Source organism: Lepus europaeus, chromosome 15 (genome assembly GCF_033115175.1).
Source record: "Lepus europaeus isolate LE1 chromosome 15, mLepTim1.pri, whole genome shotgun sequence".
Lineage (NCBI taxonomy): Eukaryota > Metazoa > Chordata > Mammalia > Lagomorpha > Leporidae > Lepus > Lepus europaeus.
The window spans coordinates 76391843-76414618 of record NC_084841.1 but is presented as its reverse complement, the minus strand read 5'-3'; the positions used below and the strand labels follow the sequence as shown (position 1 = coordinate 76414618).

Here is a 22776-nt window from a genome sequence, read left to right as displayed (position 1 = left end):
TAATGTATTATGGCTATTTAACCCAATTTCACCACAGTATGACATAAAAGTTGAATGCCATTGCATATTTTTCCATAATATATTAATAATTGTATGGAGGCTCCATGAGAATTTTTAAATCAGCATCTAGTTTTGGGACATTAATGTTGTTTCCCATTGTTTTCTCTAACTTTTTTTTCCTAAATGAAAGTCTTCCTAATTTTTAGAGTTCTGATTGTTTACAAAAATGTATAGTAATGCCTAATGATTATCTTATTGAATGTTAGCAAACATCAGTAAAGACATTAAAGAAATGTGGGACTGGTGCTATGACATAGCAGGTAAAACCGCCACCGGCAGTGCTGGCAGCCCATATAGGCACCGGTTCAAGTCCCAGCTGCTCCACTTCCGATCCAGCTCTCTGCTATGGCTTGAGAAAGCAGTAGAAGATGGACCAAATGCTTGGGCGCCTGCACCCATGTGGGAGATCCAGAAGAAGCTCCTGGCTCCTGGCTTTGGATTGGCACAACTCTGGCCATTGAGTGAACTAGCGGATGGAAGACCTCTCTCTCTCTCTGTCTGCCTCTCCTTCTCTCTGTGTGTGACTCTGACTTTCAAATAAATAAATAAATCTTTAAAAAAAACAGAAATAAAAAAAGAACTCATTATCCCCTAGGAACCAAATTATGTTTGTAAAACTATCTTCAAAGAACTATAAAATAATGCTTATGAAAAATAGGTCCAAACGAGGTATTACAACTCATATCCACGTTATAGTTAGGGATATATAGAGAGGAATTGTGAGTTGTGTCTACATGCGTGTCATGGCGTTTCTGCACATGGATACACATGTGCTTAGACATGGCTATGGAGGTCTAGAGGATTCTTCCTTTTAGAGGCACAGGTTCCTGTCAGCTTCTCTGGAGTCACATCCCAGCTCCAGAGCTTTCCACCTGGGTGATGTGGAACAAGTGAGTTCATCTCTGTGAGATTCTATTACTTCAGTGAAGGTAATAGCAAACACTTCATAGAGGAATGTGTAGACTTTATGCATGTAAGCATTTAGCACAGTGCCTGCTCAGTTATCATTAAGCAGCGGTCATTATATCTGCTCCCTGTAAAAGCTCTGAGGAGGGGCCGGGGTTACAGCGTAGTGAATAAAGCTGCTGCCGCCGATGCCAGCATCCCATATGGGTGCCGGTTCATGTCCTGACTGCTCCATTTCTGACCTGGTTCCCTGCTAATGCACCTGTGAGAGATGGCCCAAGTGCTTGGGCCCCTACACCCACATGGGTGACCTGGATGAAGCTCCTGGCTCCTGGCTTCAGTCTGGCACAGCCCCGGTTTTGCAGCCATTTGGGGAGTGAATCAGTAGATGGAAGATCTCTCTCTCTCTCTCTCTCTCTCTGGCTCTGACTCTCATTCCAATTTTAGTATATGTGCTGCCGAAGTGAGCACATGACCCTAACTTTCAAATAAATAACTTTTTTTAAAGTTCTGAGGGATTTCTAGTAATTCAGAGCACAAAAGTAGGTCATTAGATGAACATATACCCCTGTACTTGGAAGCCAAAAAATTGGAATCTAATTGTGTTTTTCTACACAATACTTAGTTTCTTTAGGGGAGTCACTGAACATATTATACTTTTGAGTTTAAAGAAATCTAGTTGAGGGGGTGGATCCAATAAATTTTTACGGGTTTTTCCACATAGGTCTAGGAATGTACATCTTATTTAAATTATGTTTAATCAGTAATGAGTTCAACTGAGTTCACATAATGGATGAATACAGCTTGAAATGTACATACCAGCACCCAGAGATGGATTGTAACAGAAACTGTAGGGTTGCTTATGATTTTCAAGACCAGTTCTTGCTTTCTACTTCACAGACTCTCTTACCCGCTACCACTACCAGGCTTACCTAACAGTATCTCAATATTTTCTTGAAAAATAAAGCCTGGCTTTCATTATATCCCAGTGTCCGTCTGGTCTTCCCCAGACCAGTGGCATCAAATGCATCCTGATTCACAGACACCACTTGACACTCTCCACTCCCTCAACTCCAACCTGTTAAAATTCCATATCAGTGCCTTTGTTTTTTGTTCATGGAACTTGCTTTGACTTCCTGCCTCTTTATACCTGATTTTAAATGAGCTCTGGAGAGCGCTGGATAGCCCAAAGAAGAATAATTTGCTCTTCAGGGATGCTCCTTGTGTGCAAAACACATTTATCAGAAGCACAAGGACAGCGTATCATTTCTCCATCCCTTCACCAGGTTTGATGTCAACATATCTGCACTGATGGATGAATTTTCTGGAGCAATCTCTTTACCATCTTTGTACAAGACCAGTAGTCTTTTAGAAAAGTTGTCAAAGGCCTTTTTAATTACAGAACTGAAAACTTTCCCTCCATCTGTTATCTATATTGGCTATTGAGGTTGGAAGACAAAGTTGTGGCACAGATTCACAAAAAAGAAAGATTTGGAAGAAACAGATCATTTAATTTGGATGTGGTAGTAGGTCTGTGCATGAGATAATACCCATAGTCTATCTTGATTTCAAGTTTCTATATTAAAAAATACTAAAGGCTATTTTTATAATGTAGAGTACATAGAAAACATGACTTACATTTTATAATTTTGTATGATTAGTTCTTAGAGTTTCTTACAGTGGTAAAACAAATTTTTTCTTTTTTGAAAAAGATTTATGTAATTATTTGAAAGACAGAATAACAGAGAAAGAGTGGGAGACAGACAGACACACACACATACACACACACACACAGCTCTTCCAGCTGCTGGTTTACTCTCTAAATGCCCACAACAGTCATGACTGGGATAGGCTGAAGCCAGGAACCTGGAACTCCATCTGGGTTTCCTACATGTGTGACAGGCACCCAAGCACTTGGGCCATCATCAGCTGCCTTCCCAGGTGCATTAGCAAGGAGAGATACCAGCATCACAAGCTGTGACTAAACCCACTGAGGCACAAAGCCAGCCCCAATATTTTTTATCTTTTCAGATGTTAGGACAAGCTCCTTATCGTGTCTCTCCTCCCCTCTCCCCACAACACCCATGTAGTTTTCCTCAGAGCAGTTAGAAAGAACCATCAAATGCATCCATCAAAAGCCATCTGTGCAGTTCCTGAATCTCACCATATTATTATAGTGCAGAGTCTATGTGCCTTCTAGGGCAGTTTACCCAGAATCCCCTGCTGTCCTGTGGCTGAGAAATCAAGGAAAGATCACTGAGAACCACCAGACAATCTTTTGTTGACAATGCAACTGTGAAGAGCATACGGAGCTTATTTTACAAGTAACAGAAAAGGAGCACGCAGCTTGAGAAAGAACAGAGCAGATATCAGCACCTCTAGTGGCTGTGGGAGATCAGCCAACTAACACAAAAGCATGAGTGCAGTCTAGAAATAGTCATTCCCACATTTGAAGTGTTAATACATACTAGTCTTTATTAGTGCTAATTTCACTTTTGGTTGTGTTTTAACTACTTGTTTTTATCCACTAGAATTCACCAGTATTAGCTGCAATGCGATTTCTTAAAAAAAAAAAAAAAAAAAATCTCCCTTGTGGCCAAACAGTAGTTCTTTCCAAAATGGCTTAGTAGTATTCCAAGGTTAAATATTCATCAGTCATGTTCTAATCTACATGAAATCATATGTTCACACACATATAAGATATAAATTAATGTGCACTATCCCAGAGTTTCCTAAAGATTAGATGTCCCTTTTTTTCCTGCAAGACTTTCTTAAGTGGTAGAGGAAATGTCAATGTTGAAAAGGAAATTGAGGTCAGAAAGAATCAATGCCCAGAGTGTTTTTCCCTCCAATACCTTGGAGAAGGACACTTGCTCATAATAGAGGCCAGATGTGCTTGAAATATCAATTGAAATACTGATGATAGAGACTGCCCCTAGAAACTGGTCTCTTCAAATTAAAATCCTGTCTGCTTTTCTAGTTCATGATATGTTTTGATGGAGCTTAAACAGACTAGAAATTAGTTGATGGCTTTGATTCTTAGGCTTTTCAATAGTACAAATACAAAATATAATACAGTTTTTTTAATGTATCACTTCTTAGCAGCAATGTATCAAAATATGTTCAGGGTTCATTAGTTTCGGGGAGAAAATGGTTAGATGTCAATAGGTTACTTTAGCTACAAAACAATATCAATAGTTTATTCTACTTGATAATGGGTACTGATTCTTTCCAGTGTAACTGAGAGACACCTTGTCGATATTGAGGCATTTTTGAAGATTTCAGAAAGTCTGCTTATATACACCAAAAGGACCATAACATATTTTTTGAGTAGGGAGTAAAGCCTACTTCCGGAGTGGAAACCACAATGCTGAAATGTGGTTGCTCTTATTTCTCAGACCTAGTTGCTACCCCTGACCCTGGGCTTGAGCCCAGGCAGACTGGGGGCCTCATAACATGGAGAGAGACCTCATACTCTTTGACTCCAAGGCCTCTTCTGCTTCCAATAATTGTGGGTCGCCAGAGTCCCAGCCCATGAACTAACACAGCAGGTACTTGGCACTCATGGCATTCTCAGGTGTCCGTACAAAACAACATTAGGCAGAGTTACCTCCAGTCTTCCAACAATGACATACAATCATTTCATTTCATGGAGGGATTATCAAACCCAAAATAATTAATAGCAGAGGTCTCAGTTGCTAGACTACAGGTCTCATACTGGAATTGTATCACAAGTGGCACTAAACGAATCCTCAAAAATTGTTTGGAGCAGTGCCTTCGAATGTCCTTTGGGAAAGAATGATCAGGACTATGCAGGCACACACAGTACAGAACTGGGAACCTTACAAATAAATATTTCTATTCAAGTATTTCTCCTAGGGCCATGCGTTGTAGTAGAGCCGGCAAAGCTGCCACCTCTGACGCTGACATCCCATGTAGGTGTGGGCTCTTGGCCCGGCTGCTCTGATTCTGATCCAGCTCCCTGCTAATGAGCCTGGGAAAAGCAGCAGAAGATGGCCCAAGTGCTTGGGTCCCTACCACGCACAGGGGAGACTTTCATGAAACTCCTGGCTTCAGGCTGACCCAGCCCTGGTTGTTGTGGCTGTCGGGAGATTGAACCAGTGGATGCAAGAGCGCTCTCGCTCTCGCTCTCTCCTCCTCCCCCTCTCTGTCTCTATATAACTCTTTCAAATAAATAAATACATTTTTAAAAGAATAAATAAAACATTACTCTTCATACATACATCCCCAGGATATTTGCATTCTGATCTGAGGCAAAAATCAGTGTCCCTTCACTTGGAACCTGTGATTATATGGCCACAAGGAAATACTTCAAGTCAAGTACTGACCTGGACACATTACCCACCTCTGAAATTCAGTGTCCCCATTTGTAAAACAAAGTTAGTAACAGTTCCCGTTTCATCAAACTGTTGCAAGGATTAAAGACAAAGGAAGTATGCACTATGTGAGTACTTGGTAAGTACTCACTCTCACTTTTAAATAAGTCCTGCTCTCACTTGTGCCTCTGTTTTGAATTCTCATCCCTGTGGGGGCTAGAACTTGGAATAAAAATTGAGATGCATGTGCCCATAACAACTTGCCCTGAAAGATAACATGGATTAGCTCACCTGTTCCTTTAAGTAACTGGATAGGAAGAGGCTCCACAGTGTCCTTGCAGCAAAGCTGACCTAGGAGGAGGAATGTGCAGCCCATTTTGGGGCATGGAGCTTACCGCCTTATTTTTGTTGTTGTAATTCAGCTTTCCCGCAGCGCCACTCCTCGCTAAAAATATCCCAGCTCTGAATTCTTTGAGTGGTTGCTCCATCAGGCTCTGAAAAATGCCAAAACAAGGGTGTCGTTAGGTTTGGAAATAGAGTACTTGGCTTTCTGGAGGCCTTCGCTTCAGCTTGCTTCTGGGAAGTCACAGAATCACCATGGGAGAGGGAAAGGAAAGAAAACCATGGAGGGAAAAGACAAATGTTTTTCAGAATTGTAGAATCTTCTAAGTTATGGTTTCTAAAGGAAGATTTGGTACCAACCCACAAGCAGTTGATGTGGTCATAATATATATAACAAATATGTTAATTTTCTATCCAGGTTCTTGTCTCTTACACAGAGAAAAATACTAAGCTGAGACTGGTATCAGGTGCAAATAGGAACAGATTTTATTGGACAGTGAGGGAATAAACATACATTCACGTGCAAGTGTGGGCCGCCCCCTACTGAGAAACCCCCAATGTGAGTCAGCCAAAGAACTGCCATAAATGAGGGGAACAAGAGAAAAACAATGATTCCTTAGAAACCAGTGTGCCGTGGAAAGAGCACAAAGAAAAGTGGTACATCTGAGTGTGTTCTGTGGTGCAAAGAGCAAAAATCGGAGCAGTACCTCCAAGCAAGCAAGGTCCATGGCAGAAAGAGAGCAAATGAGAGGAGTACACCTGAGCAGAGTCCATGGCAGAAGGAGAGCTCTCTCCTGCCTTCAACCTCTTTTTATAAGGAAGGAGGTGGTACCTCAATCGGATATGCAAATAAAGTGTGAAGTCTTCCTAAGAGCCCTGGTTCCTGATGTGACAGGTGCATTCTGGGAAGGTGGGCCTATCAAACCAACAGTTAAAGAGACAGCATTCCATTGCAGGCACATCAGAACAAGAGTTCTGGTTCACCTAACCATAACACAGTGAACAGAAAACCCACACTAGAGACATGGAAGCCAGGGGCTTAGGTCTCCACATGATATACCTCTATTGACATAAACTTCCATTGGGATATCTACAGCTTCCCTGAAGATAAACAGGTCCCTGTTTATCTTATTATATTATGTTATCTTAATATTAATAAATAACAATTAATATTATATTATATTAATTAATAACAATTAATATTATATTATATTAATTATTATAATAGAGGCTTTTCTTTGATTTCTGAAAGGGAATGGGAGGTAAGCTATCAGGCCTAACCTCTTCTCCTTGACTCTTCCTGCCATTGTCAACACTGCAAACTCCAATAGGGACTGGAGTGCTTCAAAGGATTTGTGGAAAGTGGAATTAAAAGATAAATTTATTTTGGTGCAGAAAAAAATTTGAAAAGTATTCATGGTTTTTTAATAACAGACATTTTCCATGAACTTTTTGAAGACCACTTGAAACTGCACCTCTTATACAGTGCCTTAAATGCAGACACCAAATACCAACAGGCCCCAGTCTCCTAGTGTCCCTCTCTTAGCTTAAAGTGTCTTTGCCTGGCCTTTGTGATTGCCAATCAACCATTTACTAAAATTAACTCACTGAATTGAGGGAGTGGTGCAGCCAGATTCATAAGGTCATTTGCTTCTCTAATAGATAACAGCTTGATGGGCAGTCTCACGGTTTCTTTTCAAGGTATTCCAGATCTGGGCAGAAAGTAACTACCACCTGCGGACCAACTGAAGTTCACTTGGCCATCATAACAATTCCTAAAGAACATGGTGTTGCTAACCAGTCAAAGGCAGGCCACAAGCACCACTGACCAACCAAGAATTTGGACATGTGCCAAACATACACCTCTCATCCCAATTCAACCACAAGAACCTTGATCCCTAGCCCCTGGGGGGGCCTGCGAATTAAGCGATAGCTGCCCTGATCCTAGCTCTACATGTTACAGGAAATGCCTCCTTTCTTCTCCCACCTCATTGTCAATGATTGCACATTGGGCAAGCTCACTCTATTTTGGGGGTTCCATAGGAACTCCTCCAACCAGTTTTGGGGGTTCTATCACCTCATATTTTCCTGTTTTTTTTTTTTAAAGATTGATTTATTTGAAAGTCTGAGTTACACAGAGAGAGGAGAGGCAGAGAGAGAGAGAGAGGTGTTCCATCCGCTGGTTCACTCCCCAATTGGCCGCAACAGCCAGAGCTCTGCTGATCCGAAACCAGGAGCCAGGAGCCAGGAACTTCTTCCAGGTCTCCCATGTAGGTGCAGGGGCCCAAGGACTTGGGCAATCTTCTACTGCTTTCCCAGGCCATAACAGGGAGCTGGATTGGAAGTGGAGCAGCCGGGACTCGATTCAGCGCCCATATGGGATGCTGGCACTGCAGGGCAGGCCGCGGCTTTACCTGCTACACCACAGCGCCGGCCCCCACCTTCATATTTTGCTTTGGGAAATTTGTTGAGAGCAGCCCAGGGTGGAGCCAGCCCCAAGCCAATTGTTTAGACTGACCTCCCCTAAGATCTGGTCAGCATCTTCTACTGCCGTCCTCCCCAGCCTTGTTTCTGACATTCAAAGAGATGAAAGTTCCTGATCTCTCTCTGGATCCTTTCCTCTCTCTCTCTCTCTTTAAATTTTCATTTGTTTATTCATTTTTATTTGAAAAACAGGGAGTCCGGCCGGCGCCGCGGCTCACTAGGCTAATCCTCCGCCTTGCGGCACCGCACACCGGGTTCTAGTCCCGGTCGGGGCACCGATCCTGTCCCGGTTGCCCCTCTTCCAGGCCAGCTCTCTGCTGTGGCCAGGGAGTGCAGTGGAGGATGGCCCAAGTCCTTGGGCCCTGCAGCCCATGGGAGACCAGGAGAAGCACCTGGCTCCTGCCATCGGATCAGCGCGGTGTGCCGGCTGCAGCGCGCCTACCGCGGTGGCCATTGGAGGGTGAACCAACAGCAAAGGAAGACCTTTCTCTCTGTCTCTCTCTCTCACTGTCCACTCTGCCTGTCAAAAAAAAAAAGGGGGGGAGATGAAAAACAGGGAGTCCTCCCATTCACTGGGTCACTCCCCAAATTCCAGGCCAAAACCAGGAGCCTAGAATGCAGTCCAAGTCTCCCATGTGAGTAGCAAGGACTCAACTACTTGAACTGTCACCTGTCACCTCCCAGGGTATGCATTAGCAGGAAGCTGTAATTAGAAGCAGAGCTGGGGCTCCAGCCCAGGCACTCTGATATGGGGTGTGGGAATCCCACACAGTATCCTAACCTCTAACCTCTGTGCCAAACACCGGCCCCTCATCTCTCTCTTTTTATTTATTTATTTATTTGAAAGCCAGAGTTACACACACACACACACACACAGAGAGAGAGAGAGAGAGAGGTCTTCCATCCACTGGTCCACTCCCCAACTGGCTGCAACAGCCGGAGCTGTGCTGATCCAAAGCCAGGAGCCTGGAGCTTCCTCCAGGCCTCCCACACTGATGCAGGTGCCCAAGGACTTGGGCAATCCTCCACTGCTTTCCCAGACCATAGCAGAGAGCTGGATCAGAAATGGAACAGCCAGGACTTGAACCAGTGCCCATATGGGATGCCGGCACCGTAGGCAGCAGCTTTACCAGCTACACCACAGCGCCAGCCCCCCCTCATCTCTCTTGAGTTACCAGAGTCACTTGTCATTTCAGTCTGCCTTCCTGGGGGAAAACGTGGAGGTGAAATAGATGATGACCACATGGACCCTCCAGAGAGGGATCCACTCGTGGGGGTTCAGCAAGAGGGCCATTGACACAGACTATACAGGGAGCGCTTCCTCACAGGGTTTCCAGAGAAAACCCTCAGTAGAGAGTCTTCCAGGATGAGTGGCTGCTTTTCTTGTCTTGGTCTGGTTTATCTTGCCTCAGTTCGCTTCTTATTCTGCATGGTTTCTTCCAGTTCCTCTGGCTGCTCGGCAGGATGCTATTTCCATATAGGAGCCAGGCACCTGCATTCGTCTTGATGACATTAAGAGCTTCAAGTGGCAGAGACTGCATTGCTCCATTGTTCCTTCTTAGCATTCACACAGCCTTCAGATCCTCAGTACAGAAGCAGGGGTCATTGGTTAAACTTCTGTAAGTGACTGATTTCTGCATCTTGACAAGTTGTGTGCCTTGTGTATCCCTAGGAAGCGTTAAGGGCAGCCAGACTTCTTATCATCACAGAAAAGACATTCCCTGTGTGATAAATTAGATGCTAAGACATCCTGTTGCCTTTCATTTTTCAGGAATAGACTATAAATGTAATGTCTTAAAATATATTATATTCTTGGTAATAGTAGAAGCAAATCCAATTATCCACACTGTCATCTTGTTCACCAGCCTGTCCTGAGAAAATGTGTTAAAGACTTTACTGAAACCGAGAAACACAACATTTTCCACATTTCTCTGACCTATTAGCCCTATTAACAAGATGAATGAGCTTAATTTAAGATGAAATAATCCAAGTGAACCTGTGCAGGCTCTTAGGATTATTATTTCTTTTTCTAAGGACCTAGCCATCAAATAATTAATTCTAGAATTTTTCTGAGAATCAGAAGCAAATTCTAGGTCTTTGTTTTTGAGAGGCAGAGAGACAGAAAGAGGAGGAAAGTAAGAGAGACAGAGAAAGCTCCCATTCTCACTCATTCATTTGCCAAATACCTGCAATAACAGGGCTGGGCTGAAGCCAAGAGCCCATAACTCAATCTGGGTCTCCCATGCGGGTGGCAGGAACTCAATTATTTGAGCCATTACCTGCTGCCTCCCAGAGTCTGCGCTAGCTGCAGCTGGCATTAGGCGCTGGAGCTGGGACTCAAACCCAGGCACTCTGATGTAGGAACGTAAGCACTTTAATTGGCATTTTTTTTTTTGACAGGCAGAGTTAAATAGTGAGAGAGAGAGAGAGACAGAGAGAAAGGTCTCCCTTCCATTGGTTCACCCCCCAAATAGCCGTGATGGCCGGCACGTTCCTCCTGGTCTCCCAAGCACTTGGGCCATCCTCCACTGCCTTCCCGGGCCACAGCAGAAAGCTGGACTGGAAGAGGAGCAACCTGGACAGGATCTGGTGCCCTGATTGGGATTAGAACCCAGGGTGCTGGCGCCACAGGCGGAGGATTAGCCTAGTGAGCCTTGGCGCCGGCCTAATTGGCATCTTAAGTGCTAACACAAACACCAACCCCTGTTTCTAATACATAGAGTATAAGGTCTTCTTTTGCTGGTTGCAGCTTTCCAATCTGGTTCCCCACATCCTTCTACTTATATTCTTCCAAAGTCTGAACGTCAGACAGCTTAGACAATTTGGAACTTGGTAACAGTTTGGATGATGTACTATTTGGATTATTATTGGGAAAGAAAAACTCACAATCTTATAAATTATCAAAATGTCAGGAGAGAATTCTAAATTATGGATGACGCAAAATAACAAATCTCTACTACAATACTCTGTATTCTTCCTCTGTCGGCAGCAATATTTAAACAATCTCATAAAATGATCATTCTCTGATTCATTGCTATCCAAATTCATAAAGTGCTTCCCCTTGTGCCCTCTCTCGCACCTCTCTCCTTCCTAAATGTGTTTATCTGGAATGAAAAAAAACCAACATTTTTTCTAAATCAGAGATCCATCCTTGAATCCCAACCCATTGATATAAATACAGACAATATCTACATCCATTCTTATCTTCTTGTGCAAAGATTTCAAATTTTCTTGTTAATTGTCTTCTCTGAGTAGTTGATTATGTCTTCTGGCCTTTTACTAAGCGCCAGTGTGTGTTTTTCTCTGATTTTTTATATTTTTTCCTGAGGATTAATCTTTTCCACCAATTCTTTCTGCTTTTCTGCTCTCTGGACTCATGTCTCCTGGAGACTCCAGGTTGTGGCACTGGTGACCTCTAACTTGCCGACATTTAGCAGCTGGGGAAATAGTTTTGTTCAACAAAATGAGTAGTAAAACATCACATCAGAATTAAGTTCTTTACCTCTTAAGCCTTTTGCTACAGCTTTGGTTTAGCTATTTGAATCAGCATCAGGCTGTCAGTTACAGTTTTTGGAAACATGAAAGGAAGATTGGGTTTTGTTTCTTTTGCAAACAGCAGGATTTGCTATGGGCTGAGATTTGGAGAGCACATGACACAGGCATTCCTAGCAGAGGTCAGCTAGGTAAACATGATCCTTCATGATCTGCATGCAAAATATTTGTCATACTTAAGAATATGTTAGTCTTAGCTTATAACGGTGTTGGTGTGAAGGATGGATGCCAAAGTGCCCTTTGTAAGGCAACTAAATGAATTTGACAATGTGGACATTGCAGTGGCCATTTTCACTGTATCTTTTCTTTCTTAGGTGCCTGTGACATAGCCCATTGAACTGCTGTACAAGTTTCTCTCATGCTGTTCACGGACACATTCTAAAATCAAAGACAGATAATGAATAATTAGCCAAACAGGTGCTTCAATGCTGAGATTAAACATGTCTTGAGCTACGTAAAGATATTACAACTAAATCTAATAATAAAATATTTATGTTTGGATGAAGTTCTCATTTATTCCTGTATTATTATTATTAAGTGAAACAGTCCGTTAGAGAGTCTGAATTTTTCATTTGGTGAGAAGTTCTTGTGTACTTTTAACACTTAAAGGTGGGTTTGTATTCATAGTAAGAAATGATGGAATCCTATCATATGTCCTTTAATGCCCACTAATCCATTTTCATGGATTGTACATGAGGCAAAAATGTTTAGAGGAAAATAGCATACATTTTAGAATTGGTGGATCCCAGATTCAAGCCCTCATTCTGTCACTAGAAGTATAATCTTAAGAAAATTTCTTAAATCCTCCTCAGGTTCATTTATTCTTCTTATTTTGAATGAGCATTAGGCCTCACAGAGCTGCTAAGAGGATGTTATCATGTAACTTTACCACTTAGGATAATGTTGCCATAGTAAAATACATAATAAAAAAAATTTTTTTTTAACAGGCAGAGTGGACAGTGAGAAAGACAGAGAGAAAGGTCTTCCTTTTGCCGTTGGTTCACCCTCCAATGGCCACCGCGGCTGGTGCGCTGCGGCCGGCATAACCGCGCTGATCCGAAGGCAGGAGCCAGGTGCTTCTCCTGGTCTCCCATGGGGTGCAGGGCCCAAGCACTTGGGCCATCCTCCACTGCTTTCCCGGGCCATAGCAGAGAGCTGGCCTGGAAGAGGAGCAACCGGGACAGAATCCGGCGCCCCGACCGGGACTAGAACCCGGTGTGCCGGCACCACAGGGGGAGGATTAGCCTACTGAGCTGCGGCGCTGGCTAAAATACATAATAAAATTTTAATTTCTTCTTATAGACTGACAAACTGTGAGACATTTTCCAACATAAAGTCATGTTCAACCTGGAGTCCTTTTTTCACCAAATAGGGAGTGGACCAAAGGATCACCTGTTTCCACATGCATACATGTGTCAACGACCAGTAACTAACCTTGAGACAAGAGCACCCACAAATTAAGCCAAATTCCACTTATGCACATCATCTGGTTCACTGGGTCCTCACAAGCCTCTTAGACCTACATGGATTATGGTGGGGGAAAAAAATCCAGCAGCCATATTTTTCCAAATTAATTAATTTATTAATTGAATATGATTATATTTCCCAAAAGAAAATGAAAATGACTATCATCATGACTCTTCTAAAGCTATGTCTTCCCAATGATTTATCAGTAAGAATATTAAAACCAACAGTTCTGGAGATGTTACTAATTTGTGCATTGATAATGAGATACCAATGCCAATTTCCTCCTCTTAGGAACTCTGGATTTACCTGAAATGACCAATTGTATGAAACTTAATATGGGGGCCAGCACTGTGACATAGTAGGTAAAGCTGCTGCCTGCAGTGCTGGCATTCCATATGGGCGCTGGTTTGAGTCCTGGCTGCTCCACTTCTGATCCAGCTCTCTGCTATGGCCTGGGGAAGCAGCAGAGGATGTCCCAAATACTTGTGCCCCTACACACACCTGGGAGATCTAGAAGAAGCTCCTGGCTCCCAGCTTTGGATTGGCTCAGCTCCAGCTGTTGTGGCCATTTGGGGAGTGAACCAGTGGATGGAAGACCTTTCTCTCTGTCTCTCTCTCTCTCTCTCTCTCTCTCTCTCTCTCTCTCATTGTCTGTAACTCTGCCTTTCAAATAAGTAAATAAATAATTTAAAAAAAAAAAAAGAAAAAGAAATTCAGTGTGGATTCCAATGGCTACTACATTGTTCACTATGAGAAGCATGGATGGGACCGACTTATTACCCAGCTGAATGAGACATGAGGACAGAATGGCTCTGGTTCGTGGGGCATTTCAGGGATTAAGTAATGCACCATTTCCTCTCACATCACAGGAAATAGCTGGTCCACAACCAGACATGTCAGATTTCAGAATCAAATGTTCAGTGCTGATTAGTCACATGATATGGCTCTCAGGTCAAACACTGGCCACTAGGCCAAAGCCAATCCACTAATAAGGTATTGTGACCCACATAGTGTTTATAAAGGTAATCCAACATTGTTGAATGTGAGAGATTTTTTAAAAAAAATCCTTATTTTTTAAAATTTTACTTAAATTATACAAGTTTCATATAGTTCGTATATACAGATTTAGGAACATAGTAACATCCCCCCATTCCCCACGCTCCAAGCCTTTCTCCTCTTCCCTCTCACATTCCCACTCTTAATTTTTGCAAAGATCTATTTTCAGTTTACTTAATGATTGTATAGTCAAATCTATGCTAAGTAAAAGAGTTCAACAAATAGTATGAAGAGACAAAAAAGCAAAAAACAAAAACACTGTTCCTCAACTGAAGAGACAAGGACTGTAAACAATCATTACATCTCAAAATGTCCATTGCACACCAATTCATTGCACTTCAGGTACTCTATTAGTCACCTCGGGTCAGGGAAAACATATGATATCTTTCTTTTGGGGGCTGGCTTATTTCATTAAGTATAATGGTTTCCAGTTGTGTCCATCTTGTTGCAAAAAACAGTATTTCATTTTGTTTTACAGCTGAGTATTACTCCATAGTGTATATATACCATAATTTCTTGATCCAGTCTTCAGTTGATAGACATCTGGGCTGATTCCATATCTTAACTATTGTGAATTGTGCTGCAGTGAACATGGGGGGTATAGATATGTCTTTCATTTGCTGATTTCTTTTGGTTTGGGTAAATTCCCAGCGGTGGGATGGCTGGATCATATAGTAGGTCTATATTCAGATTTCTGAGGTATCTCCATTACTGTCTTTCACAGTGGCTGTACCAGTTTACATTCTCACCAACAGTGGACCAGGGTACCTTTTTCCCCACATCCTTGCCAGCATTTGTCAAAAATCCTTATTTCTGAACTCTCTTAAAACATGACACTAGGCAACTGTTGGGCCTTCATTCCCACAGGACAACCATAGAGGTTGCAGTGGGCTGATGCCCCTTAAGATCAGGTCTGTGGTCTGCCATGCACCAAAATCCCAAATGGCACATGGTGGCCTGTTTCACTCACTTTGAGTAAATCCTCTAGACATTTGAGTTTTTGACCCCAAATTAAAATTTGTTAGTAGCACTTACACCAAATACATGTGTAGTCTCTTAAATATAAATACAGTTTTTAACCTTTGCTTTTTAGTGAGTAGTTAGCCTAGTACATGATCTACTCATTACCTTCCTTCAGTGTAGGAATTGCTATGAGATTGGTAGGGAAATGGAGTAAGAATTGACTGCTCATACTCTAGACTTCTTAGATTCTCCTGGACAATCACAGTATTTTCTTTCCTTTTCAGTGTATCAACAGAATAGTACGTAGAATGAATCAAGTCACAAGATCACCCACGGAAGAAACAGTGGAGATTCAGGTGGAGTAGGGTGTGTCGTAGGCTTTTCTGTTCTGAGAATTACTGCAAGGTACTCCCTTGACTCACGGTGACACACTGTTTCCTCTCAGATACTTATTTAGGTCAACCTGACAGAAAGTAATCAGCAGGACATCTCCTGGGAAAGCCTCTTTGTACAACAGAATCCTCTGGTTAGAGAAGGGAGAGGATGGAGGCTTAATCCTTGTCTCCTGGGTTTCAGGGGCATCATGACGGCATAGCATGTGGGAGGCTAAGGTTAGGAAAAACTCTGGTCTGCATATGAGCCTGTGACAGGCTTCGAAAGTACTGAAGGTATTTAAAGGTTTTTCTGCTCCAAAGAGGAAGCTCTGAGCAGATTGCAAAGAAGCTGGATTAAAAATTTAAGACTAGAAAAATGAGGAATATTGACATCCAATCTTTCAAGTAGTTGGAATGCCTTTTGTTTAGTTATATATTGTTTTGGTTTCCACCTTTTAAATGTAGGACGAACCCTACAGTTATTGATGATTCCGTGGAAAACAATAACACTTTCTTCATTAGATAGACAAATGAATGAAGCAAAGAGTACAAGTTTTGACTAAAACAGAAGAGTCCAGAGTTCTTTGGTTATTAATTGCTTGAGCCTGGGAAAGTCATTTAACTTTCTTAAGCCTAAATTTTCTAATCTTTAAAACTCTGGCTGTAACAGTGTCTAACACACAGGGTTGTTCTCAGGATTCCATAAAAGAATGAAGATAAAACACTAAGTATAGTACCTGCTCAGTAAGTGTTGACCATTAACTTTATTAATATTATCTAACACAGATTGTGTTGAAAAGGAGGAAGAGGCTACCACATAGAAAATTATGTTTCAAATAGTGTGAAGTCTCAAAAATGCAGACTGTAAGCTTGTGCGTTATTATGTTTGCAGCTACACAGGGGAAAAATGAGTAAAAATACATGGGAAGGGCGGGCGCTGTGGCGTAGTGGGTAAAGCCGCCGCCTGCAGTGCCAGCATCCCACATGGGCGCTAATTCAAGTCCCAGCTGCTCCCTTTCCAATCCAGCACTCTGCTGTGGCCTGGGAAAGCAGCAGAAAATGGCCCAAATCCTTGGGCCCCTGCACCCATGTAGGAGACCTGAAAGAAGCTCCTGGCTCCTGGCTTCAGATCGGTACAGCTCCAACCATTGTGGTCATTTGCAGGGTGAACCAGTGGATGGAAGACCTCTCTCTTTCTCTGTGCCTCTGCCTCTATGTAACTCTGCCTTTCAAATAAATTAGAAAATAAAATAAAATAAAATAAAATAAAATAAAATAAAAACATGGGAAATAAAAGCCCAAAATATTTCCAAATATTATTGGTGAATGTATAAAATAGTCAAATTTTGAGTATAATCATTTCTATAATTTCAAGTTGTTGTGTAATTTGTTTATATTATTGGTATAATAAAATTAACCCCATAAGGCAGCAATTAAAGAGGCTTATAACAGGTTTTAAATATTTCACTTGCTATTATCCCTCCATAACATATAACCTCTTCCCACCCTGCTTCCTGAACCATCGTTTTAAGTATTGAAGGCAGTAATCAGTGATCACATGTAGTTTGGAGATAGAATTTAACACAGGGATGAATCTTTGTTTTAATTAGGTTTTTATACTTTTAAAATGTCATTTAAAGACCTAGACCTTGTCTGACTTCAGTAAAATTAAAATGACAACTTTGATTTCTTTACAGAAGAGTCATCTTTGTTTCTTTTAGTCCCACACTTTGAAAAGAAACCTCCAACTTTCCCATCAGGAATATGGTTTTATTTCACAAAAGTTAAACTTGCTGAAACTGTATACAAATGAGTAGGTGTTGATTTTTTTTTCCTGTTAGGTTGAGGTATATGCTTATATGTGCATCTTTCTTTCTTTCTTTCTTTCTTTCTTTCTTTCTTTCTTTCTTTCTTTCTTTCTTTCTTTTTTTATTAATTTGAGAGGCAGAGGAGGACTGGTTCACTGCTCAAATGTGCTTATGGGCTGGGATGGAACTGGGCTGAAGCTAGGAGCCAGGAACCTGATCTAGGTCTCCCATGTGGTTGGCAGGAACCAAAGTAATTGGGCCCATCATTGCTGTGTCCCAGGGTCTGTATTAGCAGGAAGCCAGAGTCAGGAATCAGACCAGGGATTCAAACCCACATACTCCAATGTGAGACCCTGGCATCATAACCAGCATCAACTTCTAGGCCAAGTACCCACTCCATGGGTTTCTCTGTAAGCTAAACAAACACTCAGATGACATCCTGGACATTGTTTGAAGCATAGCACAGGTGACTTGGACTGGGATTTTTGTTAAACAATTTGGCAAAGATGAATAAATATCAAGCTAAAAATAAAGAGAAGTAGGTGAATGCAAAAGTAAAGATTTCTAACGATTGAATTGATTTCAACAAGAAATTGATTAGACTGGGCTAAAAGCAAAAATAACCTTAACATGGGGTAGTTTTTAATGTATCAAACCTTCTTTTCAAAATTGTGATCCTAGAATACCATCTTCTCTTGTTGCTGAAGCTAAGATCATCAACTGCTCATTGTACCATGATGCTTCCATTTTGGGGGAGGAGCAATGACTTTCATGATGTTTCTTCGGAAATACAGCAGGCCACAGAGTCATAGGACATATGGCACAGCCCTCTGTCTTCAGAAAAATTTCTGGAAAAATTTCCATGTTTGTTTTAAAGTCACTCTGACGGGGAAGAGTCAGGGCACAGGATCTTTCTCCTTTTGCCTCTTTCTAGTTTAGGTTCCCTCTTTTTAGATAAGAACTTACAATTTCAGAATCTCAAAGTGGGAAGGTCACCGTGTTAGTGATAAATTCAACAGGGAACGCGTTTCTTCCAGAATCTGTTTCTATACCACAGAGTTATGATAATCTGGGTGTTGGATGCTCCCAAGAGTGGCTTCCAGAGCCTGTGTGGGCCTCCCAGTAATGCTTGTACCAACCTCTTCACACAGGGAAGACGTAAGGATTTGTTTCCTCTGCAGAAGATGCAGTGGCATTATGGTGCTCGGAGTAATCATTCTGGTGTTTGTTCTCCTTAAAGGAAAATGCAGACTCTAAATAAGATGAGAATTCTTGTTTTTTTTTCCTGCTCACAATGGTCACTGCTTCTCTAGTAGGATTAAGAACAAACACACACACACAAAAAAAAAAAAAAAAAAGAAAGAAAGAAAGGAAGAAAGAAAAGGCACAGTACCTGTCCTCAAAGGTCCCATAAATCAACATTTCTTTACATCATTTGGTACTAAGTGCTAATATTAACTAGCTTCGATTTCACTTACTAACCTCTTACTGTGTGCTAAGTATTATTCTAAGTGCTTTTTAAAATGTATCAATTAATTTCATCTTCGTAACTAGTCTATGAAGATGATACTGTTGCTACTCCCTCCCTGCAGCATAAGGGAGGCAACTGAATTCCATAGATGTTGAGTAATTTGTCCAAGATTACATAACTGGTCAGTGATAGAGCTAAGATTTAAACCAAATTGGTTGGAGCCGGTGTTGTGACACAGAGGGTTAAACTGTCACTCATGAGGCTGGCATCCTATATGAGTGCCAGGTTCAAGTCCCTGCTGCTCCGTTTCCTATCAAACTCCCTGATAATGCACCTGACAAAGCAGTAGATGATGACCCAAGTACTTGGACCCCTGCCATACATGTGGGAGACCTGGATGGATTTCTAGGCTCCTGGCTTTGGCCTGGCCCAGCCCTGACCATTGCAGCCAACTGGAGAGTGGACCAACAGATGGAAGATTTCTCTGTGTGTGTGTGTTTGTCTCTCTCTCTCTCTCTCTCTGTAATTCTGCCTTTCAAATAAATAAATCTTTTTTAAAAAATATTTAAATCAAATGGCATGGTTATAATGAATGAATTCTGCTATTGCTATTTCATACTTGTTTGCATATTACGAATAGGAAGGTATTTCAAAAAGCTCATGGATAACAGAATTAAAAGATGTTTATTTTGTTGCAAAGGATTTTGAAATCTGTACATACAAGGAGTCTTTAAAAGTTCATGGGAAATGGTTATTATGAAAAACTTGTGAACACTTCTCAAATTTTTGCAACAGAAAAAACTTTCTTTTAATTCTACTTCCCATGAACTTTCTAAAATAGTCTCATATTAAAAGCCATGACATAGGGGTAGGCATTTGGTGTAGTGATTAAGATGCCCTCTTGGGACACCAGGATCCCTTATCAGAGTGCCTGGGTTCCAGTCCCAGCTCTGCTCCCCATTTCAGCTTCCTGTTAATGTCCACCCTGGGAGGCTTGTGGCTTTGGCCTGGCCTACTCAGGCAGTTGCTAGCATTTGGGGAATGAATCAGTGGGTCTCTCTCTGTCTCTCTCTGTCTCTCTCTCTCTCTCTCTGCCTATGAAATAAATATAATCAATAAATAAAAATTAATGACAAAAAAAGCCATGAGAACTGAGCGAGTCATCAGTTCTGTCTCAGGCCTCAGTGCAGGAAGGGATGAAGCCCTTGATGTGACTTGGTGTCCCCAATGTGAAACAGCAGCCCCGCTCTTCTCAAAGGTCTGGGACAATTAGAATTGCTGTGCCACATGACAGAGGACTACATCAAGGTGTGTGTTGCTTTCAGACAATTAAGTAAGTAAATACACAGTGTCTGGAGGATCAATGAGGCTCATTCTGTTCGGTGAGTCTCCTGTGGGTTCAAGTCATGAAACAGCTGAGAGGACCCACTGAGAGTCTGAGAGCCCAGCCACCACCACGGCACCCAGTGGGTAGTGCCCCTTGATCTTCCTCATCACCAATGCCAACGGCAGATACCGGGATTGTGAGTAAAGCATCTCCACTAATGGGGATTTTTGTATAAAGTGATAATCCTCTCTCAGATGAGCAATTAAATAGTGTTTTTAATGCAAAAAACGCTGTTCCTTAAGTGTTGTGGGTGGGAGAAGGGGAAAAGAGAAGAGAAACAGGGAAGTAAGTTGTGATGCGATTTGGGAACGATTCCTGCAGAAGTTGAGTGAAGCCACCTAGGTGGGTAAGAGCTGTGCTGGGAACTACATTTAGCCTCTCCATAAAGCTTCTCGTGTTTCCTGCTGTATCACCTTCTCCGATATTTTAAGCCAGTGATTGACTTGCAAAGCTGGAGTGATGAGGGCTCCGTCTGGGACAGGATGCTTCGATCGGCTCTCTTGAAGCTGGCCTGTGACCCAAACCATGCTCATCGCATCCGGGAGGCAGCTGAATTCTTCTCTCAGTGGATGGATTCCAATGGAAAATTAAAGTGGATCTTGACTTCTGTCCTATTCTTTGTTCTTTTCACTTTGATGTTCAAGTCTTTGATCAAGGAAGACATTAGATCTAAAACCTTTTGGTGCTCAGAGGAAAAAAAAAAAGCGCTGAGAATTACATACCCTGTTTTATGCTCTCACATAGTAAATGCTTAGCTGATTTTGTGGGAAGCCAGGTTTAAGCCCCTGCATGGCAGAACTAGTAAACATTGCCGTGATAACAGAAAGGTAGGCAGGGAGTCTAAGAGGGCAAGGAGCATTTTCCAAAAGTGATGCCTTTTAAAGATAAAATAAATGTTGGGACAGGCATTGTAGTGCTCCGGCTACTTGGGACAGCTGCGTCCCCTATCAGAGTGCCAGTTCAAGTCCCAGGTGTGTCACTTCTAATCCAGCTTCCTGCTAATGCTCCTGGGAGGCAGCAGATGATGGCTCAAGTACGTGGGCCCCTTGCCACCCATCTGGGAGACCTGGATTGAGTTCCATCCTCCTTACTTTTGCATGGACCAGCCCTGGCTGTTGCAGGTCCTTAGGAAGTAAACCGACAAATGGAAGATTGATCGATCGATCAATTGATCTATCTATCGATCCTCTTTGTTGCCCTTGGAGTAGATGAAAAATAAAAACAAACATTTGAAAAATAAAGATGAAATCTTTTCAGAAGAAGTAATGTAAAATATCCAAGCAATCAAAACACCAGTGATCACTGATGAAACTCATAAAAAATGTTTTTTTTTTTTATATGTTTGCTTCCTCATCAACCAATACCAAAGGTCGAGCCTTGAACCTGAGTTCAGTTTTGGTGGGAAGCAAGTGATTCTAGCCTCCTAAAGGATGTGTGTGGTGGTGAAATTGATGCCTGTGGTGACTACAATCAGAAAGATGCCCGCAAGCCGGCGGATTATGCTGCACTTCAGTTCAGCTGCTGCAACCCACAGGTACTAACAGACTCCACAATCTGCTCAACACAGGCCTTGATTCTGCCCAACACGTGATTTTATATTGCTATTTTTTTTAATCCGACTCTAGAGTTGGATGTTGGGTAAATTAAATTTTTATATCAGTTAAGGAAAAATTTTTTCTAAATAGAAAAAAATCATAATTTGGCCATCACCTAATGTAACAGTGTCAGTTTTTCGTGTGTCGAATTACTGACAGGCTGTCATCACTTCTCACCCCAGAGTAAATCTCCACGACCTTGGTGAAATCTTTCTTTGAATTCTTTTTTTTTTCAAAAAGTCACACCAGTTTGTTTGCCTCTTGGATGTTTCTGCTTGTTGGGATTGAACCATGAAATAACTTTCAGAAAAAACATCTTCTGACTCTGTTCTCTTGTTGTCTGTTGCTATTTGAATGTGTTATAAGAGTGAGGCTGAGACAAGCAGTAACATCCTGCTGCCCTAATCACAATAGAAGGTCATTGTTTCCTCTTTATGCTAGTTACAAGAAGGATGGCCTTAGCCTGCACTAACCGCTCCACAGTGAATGTGAGGGTCCAAACTGTTGAGGATACATGGAAGAATATTATGGGTTAAGCTCAATTATGCTTGTATTCAAGATGACATAATATTGAGTTTTTTCCCCCTAAACTCAAAGACTGCCAAGTCTGAGTCCTAATGAATTTCCTCACACAGGTGAATTGATAACTTCATTCATTTCTGAGTTCAAAGTATTCTTGTACATCCCCTCTTTGTGCCAGCCAGCAGTGCCAAAGGAGCAAAGGACAGGGCAGGGAACAAAACGTCTCTGTGGTCGACCATCAAGGAATTCACCATCCATTTGTTACCATTTTTCTTTTCTTTTTCTTTTTTTTTTTTTAATTTTTGACAGGCAGAGTGGACAGTGAGAGAGAGACAGAGAGAAAGGTCTTCCTTTTGCCGTTGGTTCACCCTCCAATGGCCGCCGCGGTAGCGCGCTGCAGCCGGTGCACTGCGCTGATCCGACGGCAGGAGCCAGGTGCTTATCCTGGTCTC

The 22776-nt window shown here is 42.0% G+C and overlaps 1 protein-coding gene across 1 annotated transcript in view; it reads right to left on the bottom strand.

Moving 5' to 3' along the window:
• The window catches only part of ERAP1 (endoplasmic reticulum aminopeptidase 1), a 144003-nt gene extending 138309 nt beyond the window's left edge, over positions 1 to 5694 (bottom strand). The window contains exon 1 of the mRNA XM_062212367.1: positions 5595 to 5694. Coding sequence (XP_062068351.1) covers positions 5595 to 5679 — 85 coding nt within the window. The 5' untranslated portion in view covers positions 5680 to 5694. The remainder of the gene's footprint in view (positions 1 to 5594) is intronic.
• Between the last annotated feature and the right edge of the window lie 17082 nt (positions 5695 to 22776).